At 30.3% G+C, this 16,472-nt stretch overlaps 3 protein-coding genes and 1 non-coding gene across 4 annotated transcripts; 2 read left to right on the top strand and 2 right to left on the bottom strand.

Moving 5' to 3' along the window:
* Nucleotides 1–3,668: 3,668 nt before the first annotated feature.
* On the top strand, nt 3,669–7,861 carry LOC107162791 (WD repeat-containing protein 44). Its single transcript, XM_015509824.2, has 8 exons — nt 3,669–3,910; nt 3,971–4,064; nt 4,122–4,374; nt 4,455–4,720; nt 4,790–4,930; nt 5,144–5,398; nt 5,463–5,993; nt 6,062–7,861. The coding sequence occupies exons 1-8, from the start codon at nt 3,843–3,845 to the stop codon at nt 7,235–7,237; spliced, it is 2,784 nt and encodes a 927-aa protein (XP_015365310.1). The 5' UTR covers nt 3,669–3,842; the 3' UTR covers nt 7,238–7,861.
* Nucleotides 7,862–8,647: 786 nt separating this feature from the next.
* Nucleotides 8,648–9,623, bottom strand: LOC107162811 (uncharacterized). The gene is made up of 3 exons (XM_015509855.2): nt 9,262–9,623; nt 9,053–9,177; nt 8,648–8,982 (listed from the first exon to the last, which is right to left on the bottom strand). Exons 1-3 carry the CDS (start codon nt 9,448–9,450, stop codon nt 8,724–8,726), a joined length of 573 nt encoding a protein of 190 aa, XP_015365341.1. The 5' UTR covers nt 9,451–9,623; the 3' UTR covers nt 8,648–8,723.
* A 135-nt stretch (nt 9,624–9,758) lies between these two features.
* LOC149055877 (signal recognition particle RNA) lies at nt 9,759–10,057 on the top strand. Its single transcript, XR_016191829.1, has one exon.
* Nucleotides 10,058–12,542: 2,485 nt separating this feature from the next.
* LOC107162786 (trypsin-1-like) lies at nt 12,543–16,440 on the bottom strand. Its single transcript, XM_015509818.2, has 7 exons — nt 16,301–16,440; nt 16,041–16,239; nt 15,813–15,913; nt 15,180–15,356; nt 14,945–15,109; nt 13,369–13,565; nt 12,543–12,930 (listed from the first exon to the last, which is right to left on the bottom strand). Exons 1-7 carry the CDS (start codon nt 16,374–16,376, stop codon nt 12,745–12,747), a joined length of 1,101 nt encoding a protein of 366 aa, XP_015365304.1. The 5' UTR covers nt 16,377–16,440; the 3' UTR covers nt 12,543–12,744.
* Between the last annotated feature and the right edge of the window lie 32 nt (nt 16,441–16,472).

Below are 16,472 nucleotides of genomic sequence, written 5' to 3'. Positions count from 1 at the left end.
AGCAAATAAATTGAACATATAATAATTCAATCAAAAAAGTTGTATCTATGATAAAATAATTTTACTTTAATTTTTCATATATGTTCATTCCACGGCTCCCCCGTTTCTTGACATCATTTCAGTGGCACTCAAATTATTAGTAAGTACGTAGAGAAAAACAAAATTGATCGATTAATTATACATTTAGAATTTTTATAGTATAAATACTAAAATGTATAACTCAAGATTTGAAGATAAATTTAGTAGTAATTATGCATAAAAAATTGATGTTAAATGTTTTACTCTTTGAATAAAATAATATTGCAGTCACGAGTCACATACTAGCTGCATGGCACAGTTTAAATATTAAATACCTGTGCATGTTGCATGTCCTTAGTATAAAACTAATGTGTTTTTTTTTTTTTTTTTTTTTTATTGGAATAAAAGGCTTCAACATCCCAGGTCATTAGCCTAAAAGTAATTACAAGTTAATAATATTATAAGGAGACATTTCTATAAAGGGGGATGTAAAATATATTATGTACAATTTTTTTTTTTTACATTAATTTTGATAAAATATATTTGTGAAAAAATTATATATTTTTTTGTAGTTCTCTTCTCTCAGTGCTTGATTCATCGATGATGGATTTCCGGAGATTTGTCTGGAGGAGGGGTTGAACTTGGAGCATTCAAGATTAATATGTTTGATTGTCAATTGTTTGTCGCATACTTCGCAGGTCGGGCAGTCTTCTTTGGTAATAAGGTATAAGTGCGTTAGAGGCGAGTGTCCAATCCGAGACCTTGTGATGACTATTTCTTCATGCCTGGATGAATGTGAGTGGGTTTTCCATGGGTTGATTGATGGCTTGATTTCCTTAAGTTTATTTGTGTTTGGAGTCGCCTCCCACGAGTCTTGCCAATGGTTTTTTGTTAGGTTGCAGATTTTTTTTGAGTGCGTCTTGGAATGTTATTTTGTTTATTATTATTGAGCTGGGAGATGTTATTGCTTCAATGGCTGCTGTATCAGCAAGTTTGTTGCCGGTTTTCAGGGACGGATTGGAATTTTGGACCGGCCCGGGAAAATAACTTTTTAGCGGCCCCATGTTTAGATGGTAAACTAATATGTATATTTATAATTATATCAATTCGATACTACTTATTACAATATTATAAATAATCTAAATTTAAAATAAAAACATTTTTATTGTTCAGACTACAGTTCCATGCCGACTTGCATTGTCAACATTCGTCGTCATTACCCGCCGACAGGCGACAAAACGAAGACGGAATATCAGATTATTTGTAGATTTACTGTTCACGGAGATTGTTTTATTTTTGATTAGAATTATTGCTATAACTTTAAATTATTATTCAGTTTTTGTTAAATTTATCCTGTTATACAATATAATAATTAATATAATAATATTATGCGTCATAGACTTTGGTAATATTTATTATTCATATTTTGGTTATTGACTTATTGCTTTCTAGTTTGCAATAATTGATATGAATAAAATTTAAAATCGTACTTATGAAAATCTATAAATTTTAAAATTTAATTTACGACAGGTTACAGCCGTAGTTTGGTAACGCATGCAGCGGCCCCGTCAACCAGTTAGCACGCGGCCCATCGGGAATTTCCCGATTTTGCCGATGGCCCAATCCGTCCCTGCCGGTTATTATACCAGTGTGCGAGGGAACCAATAAGAGATCAATTTTTTTTTGAGTGTGTTAATTTTTCTTGAATGGCTTGTATAATTCTATTTTTGGGGTAGGGGTTTTCGAAAGCAAGAAGTGCACTAAGAGAAACGCTGATAATGAGTATTTCTTCGGACACTAAAGTCGTTGCGTATTGAATTGCTTGTCAATGTGTTATGTTTTCTACAATTGCCATACATATAAATTTAAAAAAATATAATCTATATCAATCATCTTAACACAGAAACATAGACCAATAAATTAGATATAATACCTAGCTACTAAATTTTCGAAACACGGAAAATTGTATTCCCAAAACAAAAAAAAAGTACGTATAAAATGACATTGTTTTATAAAAATAGTATATGAAATAATAATTGTTTTTTTATATTTTCAATTATTTAAATGAAATGTCGATTAAATAATTTTGAACACAGTATTATACTTAAGATCTGCATTTTTAACAATTAAAAAAACTTATGTCAAATGAAATATATGAAATCATATTGAAATATATAGGAAGGTATTTAATTTTTTTTTTTATCCAAATACCCACAAATCACAATACCTGTATACTTTTATATATATAACTTATTCAAGACGACAACTAAAAATGTTTCATAATTAATTCAATAAAAACTTCATGGCGTCATTTATGTGTAAGCAGGGTTAGGGTTAACAATAAGAGTGCATTTGTCCCCATATGATTGTTTTAAGTCAGCACGGAGCTAGTGCTGTATTTTGAACCTTGGGGAGCATGGATAAGAATATCTACCTTGGTACTTCTGGGGCTACCATTGAATTGGCTCCCAATTTTGGGTAATATAAATTCGATCCTTGAATTGGCTCCTGAAAAATGTATATTTAAATTGGCTCCTTAAATTGTTAAATATTATTTTTTAACCAGGGATTCTCATATTATAGACGTTTACTTTTACGATGTAAAATCCAAATATATTCAACTTTTTATATAGGTATATTATATAGTACTCAATCTGATACAAAAATTATTATAAGTATAGACCCCGAAAAATAGTCTTATATAATATTTTTGTTTAACTTATTGATTTTTATGTATAAATTTTATAATGACGCACTTTGCTAAAATACTGTCTGTTTTTTCTAATTTTTTAATTTATATAATATACATAAATTTTATAATGACGCGCTTCGGTTAAATATTTTCTGTTTTTTAAATTTTTTTATATAATTTTGTGTAACGAATTACGAATTATACGTACTTTAAATTATTAACATATTGGCAATCAATAAATTTTTGAAAAAAAAACGGTAGGGAGCCAATTCAAAGGTACTTATAGTAAGGGTAAAATATTGACTACCTGTATTGCGGAGCCAATTCAATTGCTCCGACTTCTGGTGAATCCAGAGCACAAGAAAATGTTGGGAGGTTGGGACACCATAAGAAGGTATTGTTTTTTTTTTTATAATTGATAAAAAAATAACATAACATAATTCTATAAGTAAATTTCATATTTTTTACTATATAGGTATCCTAATATGTAGGTACATAGTTATAGCGTGATGAGTTGTAGATACTATACAAGATAAAAACATTTTTAATCATAACAATTATTATATATAGTTAATTTTAATATTTTTTAATTTTCAAATTTCAATAATGTCAATAACAATGTAAATTTAAAATAATTAACTTTTGAAGAAATCGTTAAATTTTATTCGTTACTATTACTCTTAAAAATTTGTAATAATTAAGTATAACATTAATTTACCATTTTTAATAAATTGATATGCCTATTTTAGACTTTTATTTCACATTCTAAAATTAAAATTTTATATTTTTTAATAATCATTTTTTTTTTTCTTGGAATTTTGTATTTTTAGTTTACTCAGCATTGAAAAGTAGAAAATATATTGTATTGACAAACACACTGAATTATCTTATATATTTTTTTTTATTATTGATAAGATAATTTGTAAAGTGGTTAAGTGGAATTTGGATAATGCGATAGTGAATCTATGTCTTATAATCATTATAAAAACATTCTTATCTCAAATTTAAATAATAATTTTATAATGAATAATTCATATTAATTAGAACTTAAAAAACTTCAAACCCATTTCACATATTAAACAATAATTATGTCAAATAATAAATTCTAGATTACAATGTTTATTTTTTAAAAATGTCAAATACTAGTAGTGATACTGATGAGTTTTTTGATGCTGAAGATTTTGCTGTTCGAGATCAAAAGTAATAATTTTTTTACCATTGTTATTTATACATTTTATTGAATAATCGTCTGTTTTGTAGTGAACAATCCAAACAAACTGCCAAAACCGAAAAAGAACTTTTGGAAGAAAAAAAAAAAAATATGACATTCAAAATATCAAGTGCTCCCAAATCGGTATAATGAATAAATAATATTATTTTTCAATAATTATTTATAAAAAAATTATACAAGGTTTCAGAGCACAATGGTCGCCGTAAATTCAATGAAATTCGGCAGCACATGCAAATCGATGAAGACGAAATGCAAGCTGTATCTCCAACTGAAAGCCAAGCCTCATCAGCTGATGGAGTATTCTTAGCGCCTTCACACAGACCTAGTCATCCTTTTAGAGTTATTGAGCCTGATGGAGCATCTGTGCAAAGTATATTATCCTTGGGCAAAGTTGGTCGATTATTGGGGAGTGTTCCTACAGATCATTTTATAGGTTTGTATACTAAATTGTAGTATAAATATATTTTTTTATTTAAATTTTTTAAAGTGATTTTAAAATAAAGTAACTTTTAGGAAAAGAATCTGCTTTACGGCCAACAGAAAACAATAAATTATCTGAACCGGACACACCTGTTTCTGTTGAAGATAAACCTATTGTACCTCTTGAACCTTTCCCAGCTTTCCACGAACCTGATGTAATTGCAAGCACAAAATTTTCAAATAATGGTACTGTTAGTATAGATACTGATAGACCTATTGCACCTCCAAGACGACGAAGACGCAAACAAATAAATATTTCAATTGAAAACGATGGTGCTAAAATAGAAGATAATTCAAATGTACATATATTATTAAGTCACAGGATTAATTTAAAGATTATATTTATATATTTTTATATTTTTGAATAGAAATTGGATGTTGAAAAAGATGAAACTAGTGTCAATTGTTTAACAAGTCCAGTGAGTACTATAGAATCACTGACAAGAGAATTAGAACATTCGTTAGATCTTCATTCTGCTACCAAAGGTCAATATATTGTAAATCATCATGTAAGTAAAATTTTATTTTAGTATTTTACTTTATTTATCAGTTTTCACATTCTGTAAATTACCTTTTTATATTTTAAAGTCTAACTTGTCTAACTTTAGAATATCTGTACTAAAATAGTTTTAAAAATCATCTTTTTTAGAATATGATGACTTCACTCTACTTGCAAGAATATTTTTTAGTATTAATGTTAATTAAACATTTTTAATTTCCAGGAAAGAGAAAAACCAGTCCTTAATATGATTAAAGAAACAACTGAAGAAGTAAAAGAAAAATCTAAAACAATTGCTTCGCATAGTAATACCTATCCAATGGCTGGTTCAAGTAGTATAGCTTCTAATCGATCTTGTAATCGTGTTGCTTCACGGGAACGTCGTAGATCAGCTGGTGATGAACAGGAGTTAAGAGATCAGCAACTAAATATGTTTTTAAAAACTCATACAGATTCAGGGAAAAAATTAACTGATATAGTGAGTATATTTTATTAATAAATATGATTCTTTGTAATAAATTAAAAATTAATTTGAAAAATAGGAAATATTGGAACAAATAACTGTGTTAAATTTGGATACTGGAGAAAGAGTTCCACTAAGTATAGCTGAGGATAAGTTACCACAGTGCATTAACCCATTATCTCTACATATAATGCGCTTAACATCAGAATATGTAAGCACTCCAAATTTAGATTCCCATTCATTTAGAACAAATTCTGTTAAGAAACTTAAAGAATCTGATGAAGAAAGCATTGGCAGTAAATCTAATGATACAGTAGCTACTGGACGAGATGACCCAGTTGATGAATCTGCCATACGTCGTCGCACAGCAAGAATCAAACGATTTTTAGGTACTACTGTCAAAAAAACTGTAAATAAAGCTAGAACTATCGCACATGAAGTATCACATGTAAGGCACAAAGAAGATGTTATGGATATTGTAGATTTAGTAGAAAGGCCACAACCCGCAACTGACGTTCCTAATGCTCCTCAAGTTAATGAAATATTCAAATTGAGAGCATCAAATAGCCATAAAGGACCTTATGAATTTGATTCTGTTCAGCATGTTCAAGTTAGTCAATTACAACCAACAATTTTAAACACAAGATTATATAGCTTACATTTTTCTTTTTTTTTTAGGAATTCTGCCATGAACATACTGGTCCTGTATGGTGTATGAAATTTTCTATGTGTGGTAGACTATTGGCTACTGCTGGACAAGACCGTGTACTTCGAGTTTGGGTTTTGAGAGATGCTTATAAAGATTTTCATGAGATGCGAAAAAAATATGATGCCGATAAAGTTTCACCTACACCGTCAACAGAATCTTTAGTTTCTCAACTTTCAGTTGATGATCAATCATTTGCAGCTGATCCAGATGATCGTGGACCATTTATGTCACGTCCATTTTGTACTTACACTGGACATCGTTCTGATTTGCTGGATATAGCTTGGTCAAAAAATTACTTCGTCCTGTCATCATCAATGGATAAGACTGTTAGGTTATGGCATATAAGCAGAAGAGAATGTTTATGTTGTTTTCAGCATATTGACTTTGTGACAGCTATATGTTTCCATCCACGTGATGATCGGTATTTTTTGAGTGGATCACTAGATGGAAAACTTCGTCTCTGGAATATTCCTGATAAGAAAGTAGCAGTTTGGAATGAAGTTGAAGGACAGACTAAACTCATAACTGCTGCTAATTTTTGTCAGAATGGTAAATTTGCTGTTGTAGGTTCATATGATGGACGGTGTATATTTTACACTACAGATCAATTACGTTATCATACCCAAATACATGTGCGTTCTACCAGAGGTCGAAATTCCACAGGACGCAAAATTAGTGGCATTGAACCAATGCCTGGTGAAGATAAAGTGTTGGTAACTTCAAATGATAGCCGCATTAGATTATATGATCTCAGAGACTTAAATCTGTCTTGCAAGTATAAGGGCTATGTTAATATAAGTAGTCAAATTAAAGCTAGTTTCAGTCACGATGGCAAATACATTGTATGTGGGTCAGAAAATCAATGCATATATGTTTGGAAAACACATCACGACTATTCAAAATTCACATCAGTAAGACGAGATCGAAACGATTACTGGGAAGGAATCAAAGCTCATAATGCTGTTGTGACATGCGCAATTTTTGCCCCTAATCCAGAAGTGGTTTTTAGACAAATGAAAACAGATGAAAACAGCAGCCAAGATGGATATGTTTTTGTAAGCGCAGACTTTAATGGTTGTATACGTGTATTTGTGAATCGAATGAAACCTAAACACAGTTCGTTACCAGCTAGTGCTATGGCATAATTTTATTCAACCGGAATTGAAATTTTTTATTTTAATATTACAATTTTAAGCTTGGCTTTATAATGTAAATAAAAAAAAACTTTGATTATTGAAATAAATTTTAAATGTTATTAATTAGTGACAATTTTAACTATTAGAAATTAATAATTTTTCTATTTTAGTGATTATTAGCAGATGGTGAGGTATAATTAATTTTAATTTGTTACCATTATTTTAAAACAAAGTGTATTTGAAATCAATTTGGCTTCTGGTAATATAGTTTTTATGAATGTTAAATATTTTTTAATATATTGTCAAAAAAAAAAAAAAAAATGAATATATAGTCATCAATCTTTTTTTTTTATTTATTAACTTTTCACCATTATCTTTAATATTAAAAGATTAATAATTTAAACCAATAATTAAATTAAAATTTTTAATTTGGTAAATAATTTTAATTGTAAATTGTTTAATTTATTGTATTTATCATCATTGTATACCTCTAAATACTATTTTGTTCAAAGAAAGTAGTTTATAAAAACTGATGTATAATTTGTTTGTTCTTAAATGTTGAAACTGTTGGAAGTACCTGTGATGTGTATTATGATGCTATAGTCTAAAATAGAATCTAAGCACACAAAATAACTATTTTTATTTTTTATTATTTATTATTAGTTATTAGTATTTATTAGTAAGACCTAGGGGTCGTCCTAGGCAGCGCTGGACAGACAGGGTCTACACAGGGACGCCATTTGGGGGGGAGCATTTATTATTTGCTATTGGCCTAAGCATCACTGATACACGGCCTTGCCGCCTTGGCCTTCAGTTTTCCTATCTTTAACATTATGGTTTAGGTCATAAACTGCTTTTAATGATTGATTTGTATTTTCTATTTTTATTGATATTCTAATTTCAAATATAGGTAAGTACCTAACTATTAATTAAATGTATGCGTAAAAAATTTCAAAATAGTAATAGTTAAATGGTAAGATATCTAGTACCTAAAATATTAATATTAAATTTATTAATTTGTAATATTTTATGTATGAAAGCCAAATGTTTTTTTGACAATTGGCCTGGTGGTGGGAAATAATTGGCCTCTTTAATTGCATGCACACCCTTAAAAAAAACGAAATGGCGCCCCTGGTCTACAATGATCTCAATATATGTATGCAGGGAGTGACAATAGCAGACAGCATTGACAGAGATAGATGGAGGAATGTAGAGGCAGCGAAAGTCCTTCGAGAACCGTAAAAACTCGAGAAGAAGAAGAAGTATTTATTAGTTGTTATTTTTAGTTTATTATTGTCTACTAGTGACTGATCTATCAAAATTGGAGAAGAGTTATCTCTAGTGTTTGACCTATCCCACAAGATCAAATTAATCAAGCTGCATTAAACGCATATAGAATAAAATAAACTTCTTTACACATCTTAGAACACTAAGTATAATTGAAAATGATTATCATTTATAGTCAAAGTATTATAATCTGATGTAATCTAAACAATTATGATTGTGGTTTCCACTTATTTTCATAATTGTTTATCAGAAGGTTCTTATACTTTTTTAATTTTACATCTAATTCATCTCCATCTAATTTGGCAGACAATACTTCTACTCTTGATACTAAAAGGAAATCTGGATTATTTGGACTAGGACCTTTCACAAAATCCACCTCATCGCCGACTTCAATTGTGTGGCTTTTCTTCTGTACTTTTTCTCCATTCACGCGAATACGACTTTCATAAAAAGCTATTTCAATTTTACTAAAAACAAATACATATTGATATTTTAATAAAACAGCAGTCGTAATATTTATAGCTCCAGTCACATTACTTTCTAGACTTTCCTAGAGCGTGTTTTAAGATAGTATCCATTCTCATTGTACTGGTCCTGAATTTAACCAATTGACTGGATTCGTCCATTTCTAAATCAAATTCATCATCAGAATCTCGATCGTTCTATAAGAGGAATATAGAAATCGATAAATTATATTTTGTGAGGGTTTTTCAAGGGGTTGATTGATTTTTTTAGCCAGACATTACTTCTTTCTTTGTACGTTTGTAACGTCTGCCTGAGTTGACACATTGAAATTTGTTTACTAGAATCGGCTGTCGACATTGATAGCAGATTGAGATACTCCGAATCCAAGGCTTGTTCAAAATTGAAGACCGCAATCCAGTCAGAACGGCGGTCGATGAGAGTCGGGACAAAAACTTTAGAGTATTGAACATTTTATTAAAATATTATTTGAAAACACGAAATCCGTAATACTATAAAACAATAATATTAATTAATGGTAATACGATTATCCAAACTATTGAAAATGCCTAAACTCTAATACAAAATACTAATTCGAAATAATATTAAATATGATTGAAATTGAAATAATGAAATTCGAAAATAGGAATTTTTAAATTATCTACTCGCTATCAATGCTCGCCGTTACTAGATAAACAGTATCAGTACAAAACACCAACACTGATAACGATTGGCTTTGCTTGACGGCATTTAAATAGAAGTATTTTCCTACATACATTCGACCGGGAGCGGCGGCGCGCTCCTGTAATCCGGCTTCTCGGAGGTCGGATTGCGTGGATGGTTTGAGGTGGGGGCAACTGTGGCGGGACGTTCCGCGTTGAACGGACGTCCGCGCTAAGCTTGTCGTCAATATGGATCCGGCGGGGTAGCCCATCGGATCCAGGTTAGCTAAGGCGAGGCGAACCGGGCCAGGGGGGAAACCCAGCAGCCAAAAGTCTCCGCGGTGAGCAGTAGCGGGATCGCGTCTGCGAGTAGAACACCCGTTTGCAGCCCTGCCAACACAACCAGACCGTAATCCAAATTTTTTGCATTATTTTCCGCGTTTTTTTTTTTGCATTTTTTTTCGTGATTTTTTTGGTATTTTTCCGTGTTTTTTTTTTTATCATTTGAACTTTTTTCGTTACAATTGAATAGGTAGTTGTAAATGTTAGTAAGTTGTTAGTAAATTTTCACCGAATGTTTATATAAGTATATTCTATCCACCATGCAATTTTCGACCTAAGTTGAACTATTTATAGGCATTTGAAATTTTCGATCATTATTAGTTTTTTTAAATTAATATTGATAAAAATTTATTTGTTAGGCAGAAAAGCTTGAAAATTTAATACAAGGCTCTTAACATATTGTTACAATAGCAGTTGAAAAATAAAATAAATTCATAGTCACAATTCTTTTTTATAAGCATAAAAAGTTTGAATTTTGACAAAATACGTAAAAATTACGAAAATTCACAAATTATTTTAAGCTAGAAATTCATAAAAAATTTTCCTTTTATATCTAAGATTTGAAAATGTAATACAAGGTCCCTAACATATTTTTACAATACCAGTTGAAAAATAAAAGAAGTACATAGTCACAATTTTTTTTATAAGCATTCAAAGTTTGAATTTTGACAACATACGTAAAAATTACGAAAATTTGCAAATTATTTCAAACTAGAAATTTATAAAAAATTTCCTTTTTAAATCTAAGATTTGAAAATTTTTAATAATCTATAATATATCCTAGACAGATTAACCGTCTTCGCTCAGAATCGTTTTTCGTATATAATGATATAATATCATTGGATTCAAATTTAATTCCATCCATTACAGTAACCTACTGTACAGCAGAGCGACATTCACGACTTACCCGCCTTTTTAAAAATTAGGATCTATATAGGTATAATTTTTTACGAGCTTTTAAGATTAAATTTCACCTATTTAGCTAAAGTTATTTCATTTATCTAATTAAATAATTACAATGTAACATATATATATATATATCATGTTAAAATTATATGCATATAATAATTAATTTATACAAATCTTGGATTGAAACGTTTTATTTATATCATTAAAAGTATTGATTGGTCTTAGCATATATAGGTAATTGATGATTTGTTATCATTATAAAATTAGGCACGAAACATTTTAATTTATTTGTGTAAATATATCTATTTTAACTATTTATTTTGCATGAAATCGTTGAACAATCAGTATAAAAATAATTGCTACTTTTCTAACAAATCAATTGTTTTTATGATGCTCAACGCTTACTTATTTTAAAGTAATACTAATTTGTATTTGCAGGCTTGCAGCTATAATTAATTTGTATGAACATGATCTATTTATGATAAAGGTTAACAAATATTATAAAGGGGACAATTTTTTTTTTAATTTTTACTCCCCAGCACACATATTGATACATTCAATCATGAAACATATGTAGAGTGTAGACGTAATATCATAACATTTATTTTTAAAACGAAAATTAGTAGGTACTATAGATACCTCCTGATCAGATATCAAATACAGTTAATGCCCAGTGTGAATAAAAATACAAAAAATAAAAATAAAAAATAAATACAGTGAGAACGATTTTTTAATTTTTAATAATTCGTTTGGTTTATTTTTTCGATTGATATTTGTACTTATACAGAAAAAAATATTGTATATAATATGCATATATTATAAATTAAAATAACCTCTTGTTGAATATATTTACATTTGAAACTTTGAGTAATACAAGTCTATATATATATATATATATTTATTTATCATACCTGCCAAATTATTTTGTCATACTATTTAAAATAAATTCCTTAAAATATTCTATATTTAATAAGATATGAGGTCATTAACTATGGCGCATTGGGTTTACGCTAAAAGAGCATATTAATATGCGTAGATATAACTAATGGCATATTTTCAAGAACAAGTCTATAAAATGAAAAGTCTTATATCAGACCCCAAGGCATACGATCATTAAAAAATAGTTTGGAGAACTGAAAACATTACAGCAGATCTAATCAATATAATGTATAAGATATCTGTCCACATAATAATTTATGACGTGTCCGTTATTAACGTTATTTAAATTTTCAGCAATATACAATATTTATTGTTCATGCTTTGCTAATCCCTATGAACAAAACTTTTTGTTAACATAATGTGAAATACTGTTGCTTTTTACATTTTAGGAAAAAAAAACTATTTTAGATTTTAAAGATGATGTTGTCAATCAAAAGTTTCAATACAACAATATAATAGCTTAGATTTTAAAAAGTACCTACCCACTTAAAAGTATACTCAAACCAGTCACATCTTCGATGACACATCATGTAAAATTCAATGTAGTTTACTAGTTTGTAACAATAATACTATAATATCTTGTTTGTGATTGTTTATTATTGCTATATTACTGATATTATTTTCGTACACCTACCTTACTTAATACTTATAGTACAAAACATTTAGTAATATTTTTAAAAACATGAACGTTTCATATTATGAATGGAAATCGATTTCTCTTTAATCAAGGTGAAATAATTATATTAAATCAACTAAGTGTAGACAACATACAATACATACTATTATTAAATGAACTGTTTATATTTTTATAGGCATAATACGCGAAAATAAACGCACGAATATGCTCATACATAATAATAATAATAATCATAATGAAAAAAAAAAAATCGAGTAAAAGTTAAATCATCGTGTTCGTTAATATGGGTAGCTGGGTTGTTCATAATCCGCGATCGTCTTTCTTATCCAATCTGAGTAACAAGACACTGCGGTGTAGACTCCAGGAAAGGTCGGATGGGCACAGCCGAGTCCCCAGCTGACGATTCCGCACAGGTAGAAACGGTTGTCGTCGGCCAGACAAATCAGTGGGCCACCGGAATCACCCTGCATGTTCGGAAAAGGAAAAAAATCATCAATATTTTTGAAACAATCAAAAACATTATAGGTCACCATCAACTCCATCATAACGATTAGTTAAAAAATTATTTTCCATAGTGTTCCCATTATTATAATAGGTATAGATATATAATTGAAATAATAATACAATACATATCATAATTATTGTTATGTGGTGATCGTGTGATGGGAGAAAGAGAGGGGCTCACGTTAGATTAAAAAACGCGGTATTGGCTAAAAAGTACCTACACGAATCTTATAATTTATCAGCGAGGTTTATATATAATTTATATTATATATATATATTTATAATATTTGTCCCAACAGCTAATGGAACGACGTAATATAATCATTATGTTACGCATTGTTTAATACATTGTTATTAATTATTATTGTAATATGCATATTATTGTGCATTGTGCGTACTTGACAAGAATCCGCTTCGTAATCTGACGTTCCAGCGCCACATACCACACACTGACTGACGTAATGGCCGTAACCTGCGCTGTTATACAAGTTCAGACAATCGTTCAACGCAATGAGGGGCAATCGTACTTTTTGCAGGACGTGTGCGAATTCACCGTTCTCGGACAACCGTCCCCATCCTGTGACCACCGCCAAAGCTAGACGTAAAATACGCACAAATGGCCGGGTAAAATTATTATTATTATAATAATTTATTTATGAACAAAGTATTTCTTTTTTTACACATCATTATAATTTTGGGCTTCTGCCTGTATTTATAATAGAATAAAATTACCAAACGCGCATGTATGATATCGGTATAAGGTTAGATCATATACGATCAGTGGCGTACTCAGTTTTTTTTTTTAAAGAGGGGTAGGAGGATATGCATTTTTCTTATCCTCAGATCACTACGTTATATATAGTGGTAGGTAATATATTATTCTTTCATTGCTTTATCATATGTTTTATATTTCAAAAATAAGCAGAAAGAGGGATATTACACCCCCATCACCCCAGAGATACGGTAAATTATTGCAATAATGGGAATTAGGGAATATACAGTGGCTATATAGAGTAGTCCAAAATTTGCGATTTAAATTCGCTGCTTGGAAACACATGATAGACCGTTAAAGCCGTATAGTGTTCACCGTAGCTTTGTAACGTGATATTTGTACGACTCTGTAGACTGTAGGTATATGTACACGTGTACGGCAGATGAAGGATACAACAGAATAATGTAATTATGGTGACATAAATTAGATATCGCCGGCCAATATTTTCACTTAATCACCTGCAGATGTAAATTTCCAAACAAAACTATTGGAGTAGGTATACATTATTTATTATTAGTACACCGAGGCCATCCCTACTGGCTACCATAAATTGAGACTTACAATTGTCATAATTGTGCATATTGGTAAAATATTGAATACTATTAATTATATTTTAATAGCGTTGACATTTTCAACGACCACCAGCGATTGACCACCACCTATCAACGCAAACTTTCAATGGAAGGTATACCAGGTTTACCTACCGAAATTCCGTCAACAGGTTAAACAAAGGACAACAATAAGTTTTTCGTTTTAATTATTTGAACAAGTAATAAGCAATGTGTATTTTTATTTTGTGTTTTAAAATTAAATAGTATAATATAATAATTAATAGCTGATAGGACATGTTAACTTAGTCGTAATCAGGGTTTAAATTTTTGAGAGTGGGACAGTCTGTGGTAAAAATGAAAATCTTTAAGGTAAAAAAAAAAACACTATTGACCATTCAGTGAAATATCTGAGGGAATAGTTTCTCCCTCCCCAGATTATGCATATGTTCGTTAATTTATCGTAATAATATTATAGTAACTACCTATATTCTTCAACAAAAAGAAACTGTTTTGGAATAGTTTTAACCATTAACAACTATAGTTAAATATAATTACTTATTAAATATAATGTGTAAATATTGAAATGTCGTACAATGGTATTATACAATACCTCTAGATATAAGTAAACCAGTATATACAATGTCTATTTACCATTTTCGAATCGTGTCTCAGGTCTTGGAATACAAATCGGAGACACGTGACTACCGTCGAACACCAACGCCGGAAACACTTTGAGCAACGCGATGTCTCTGGACATCCATTCATGGTCGAACCCGTTTAAATGTATGTCCGCGACATTCACTCTCTGGTCGTGATCTTTTGGGGATAAAGGCGCTTATAAAATAACGTGTCCAAATGAAAGACACATGGAAAAACCAACACTTACTCTCGACCGTGTAAAGGTCGTTTTTTCCGGCCACCACGGACAGTGCGTTTTTTGACTGTCCGTACACGCAATGCGCTGCCGTCAACACCCAGTTTTCGTTGATTATGGATCCACCACACACATGTCTGGCCGTCATACCGGTGACGAGTTGCAACGATATCTGCCATGGGAACTCGCCTGTACGTAATATAAACAGGGTAATTATTTAAGCGTAATTTGCACCGTTTAAAGACCTAAAAACCTTACGCATTTATTAAAATTCTGATTTCGCCTATACCTATCGGCTATCACGAAGACCACATAATGCAATAACATCTTGAATACTTTTTTTACGGGCTTCATAACAATCGACATATGGCGCGGTATAGTTTTTTTCTTAAAATATCGTCCTTTTTTGCGAATTGTTTGTCAGGGAATTTTTTTTGATGTTGACATATTCAAATCGAAATCTGAACGAGGAGTTATACAGTGTGTTAATGGAAATAAAAGGAGGACATGTTGTAAGTACACTGGTTTAAGTAGGTGCAATTAAATTCAAATTTAGTGTATAACTTATAATAATTATAATAAATTATAAAACCGCAATATAATAATAAAATGCGTATTATTATATCGTCGTGCAATCTATATTACCAGGTATCGAATCCGTACCGCCGACTATTCGACCATTACCATCAGACCTCGACCATTCACTCGTACCCTGCACACCACAAGGCACAGAGTAATTCAGAAAGCTAGAAATAAAAAATCCAACATAATATATTAACAACTTTATTTATGTATTAGATGTCTAAATAATAATTTTAATACATCATATGGTAACATGATATAGTATTCGTAATCTATAGATTTAGGCCGTACTCGCGTAATTCGTCGACGTTGTTTGTAACTTCTATAGTTTGATCGATATAGTTTTCATTATAGTTCGTGAATTCTTCTGTGATTTGTTGGAAACTAATGAAAAAATCACTGAAATAATCATTCCAATCGTACAAATCATTAACGACGAAGACATTTTCTCCAGATTTTATTTTTGAATTTGATTCCAACATACGATCTCCTAAATAAGTTATCAAATATTCACTAAATAATATAAATTACTGTAAGTGGATTTAATATACCAGCAATGGCAGAAATGCATTTTGTTGCAGCCGTGTGCTGCAGTATTGCTAAACCAAACAGAGCGACAACGATCATGATCGACTACTGAACTACAGACATATTTTTATTATTTTTATTTAAATAACACAGTTAAATGTTTTGCCTTAAGGCCTCGTCAGTCAGCTGGCAGAT

Source organism: Diuraphis noxia, unplaced genomic scaffold, assembly GCF_037042655.1.
Source record: "Diuraphis noxia isolate RWA-SAM2 unplaced genomic scaffold, SU_Dnox_SAM2 contig0004, whole genome shotgun sequence".
Taxonomy (NCBI): Eukaryota; Metazoa; Arthropoda; class Insecta; order Hemiptera; family Aphididae; genus Diuraphis; species Diuraphis noxia.
Note: the sequence above shows the minus strand (reverse complement) of the source record. Positions and strands in the feature narration are given on the sequence as shown.

Excerpts from the sequence above, each read along its gene's own strand:
- LOC107162791 (XM_015509824.2), top strand. The coding sequence starts at position 3,843 with ATGTCAAATACTAGTAGTGATACTGATGAGTTTTTTGATGCTGAAGAT. Across the intron at positions 5,399-5,462 it reads GGAAAAAATTAACTGATATA|GAAATATTGGAACAAATAAC; the intron begins GTGAGTATATTT and ends TTTGAAAAATAG. Across the intron at positions 5,994-6,061 it reads ATTCTGTTCAGCATGTTCAA|GAATTCTGCCATGAACATAC; the intron begins GTTAGTCAATTA and ends TTTTTTTTTTAG.
- LOC107162811 (XM_015509855.2), bottom strand. The coding sequence starts at position 9,450 with ATGTTCAATACTCTAAAGTTTTTGTCCCGACTCTCATCGACCGCCGTT. Across the intron at positions 9,178-9,261 it reads ACAAACGTACAAAGAAAGAA|AACGATCGAGATTCTGATGA; the intron begins GTAATGTCTGGC and ends TTCCTCTTATAG. Across the intron at positions 8,983-9,052 it reads GCTCTAGGAAAGTCTAGAAA|TAAAATTGAAATAGCTTTTT; the intron begins GTAATGTGACTG and ends ATTTGTTTTTAG.
- LOC107162786 (XM_015509818.2), bottom strand. The coding sequence starts at position 16,376 with ATGATCGTTGTCGCTCTGTTTGGTTTAGCAATACTGCAGCACACGGCT. Across the intron at positions 16,240-16,300 it reads ATGCATTTCTGCCATTGCTG|GAGATCGTATGTTGGAATCA; the intron begins GTATATTAAATC and ends TAACTTATTTAG. Across the intron at positions 13,566-14,944 it reads TGAGACACGATTCGAAAATG|CTTTGGCGGTGGTCACAGGA; the intron begins GTAAATAGACAT and ends TTTTACGTCTAG.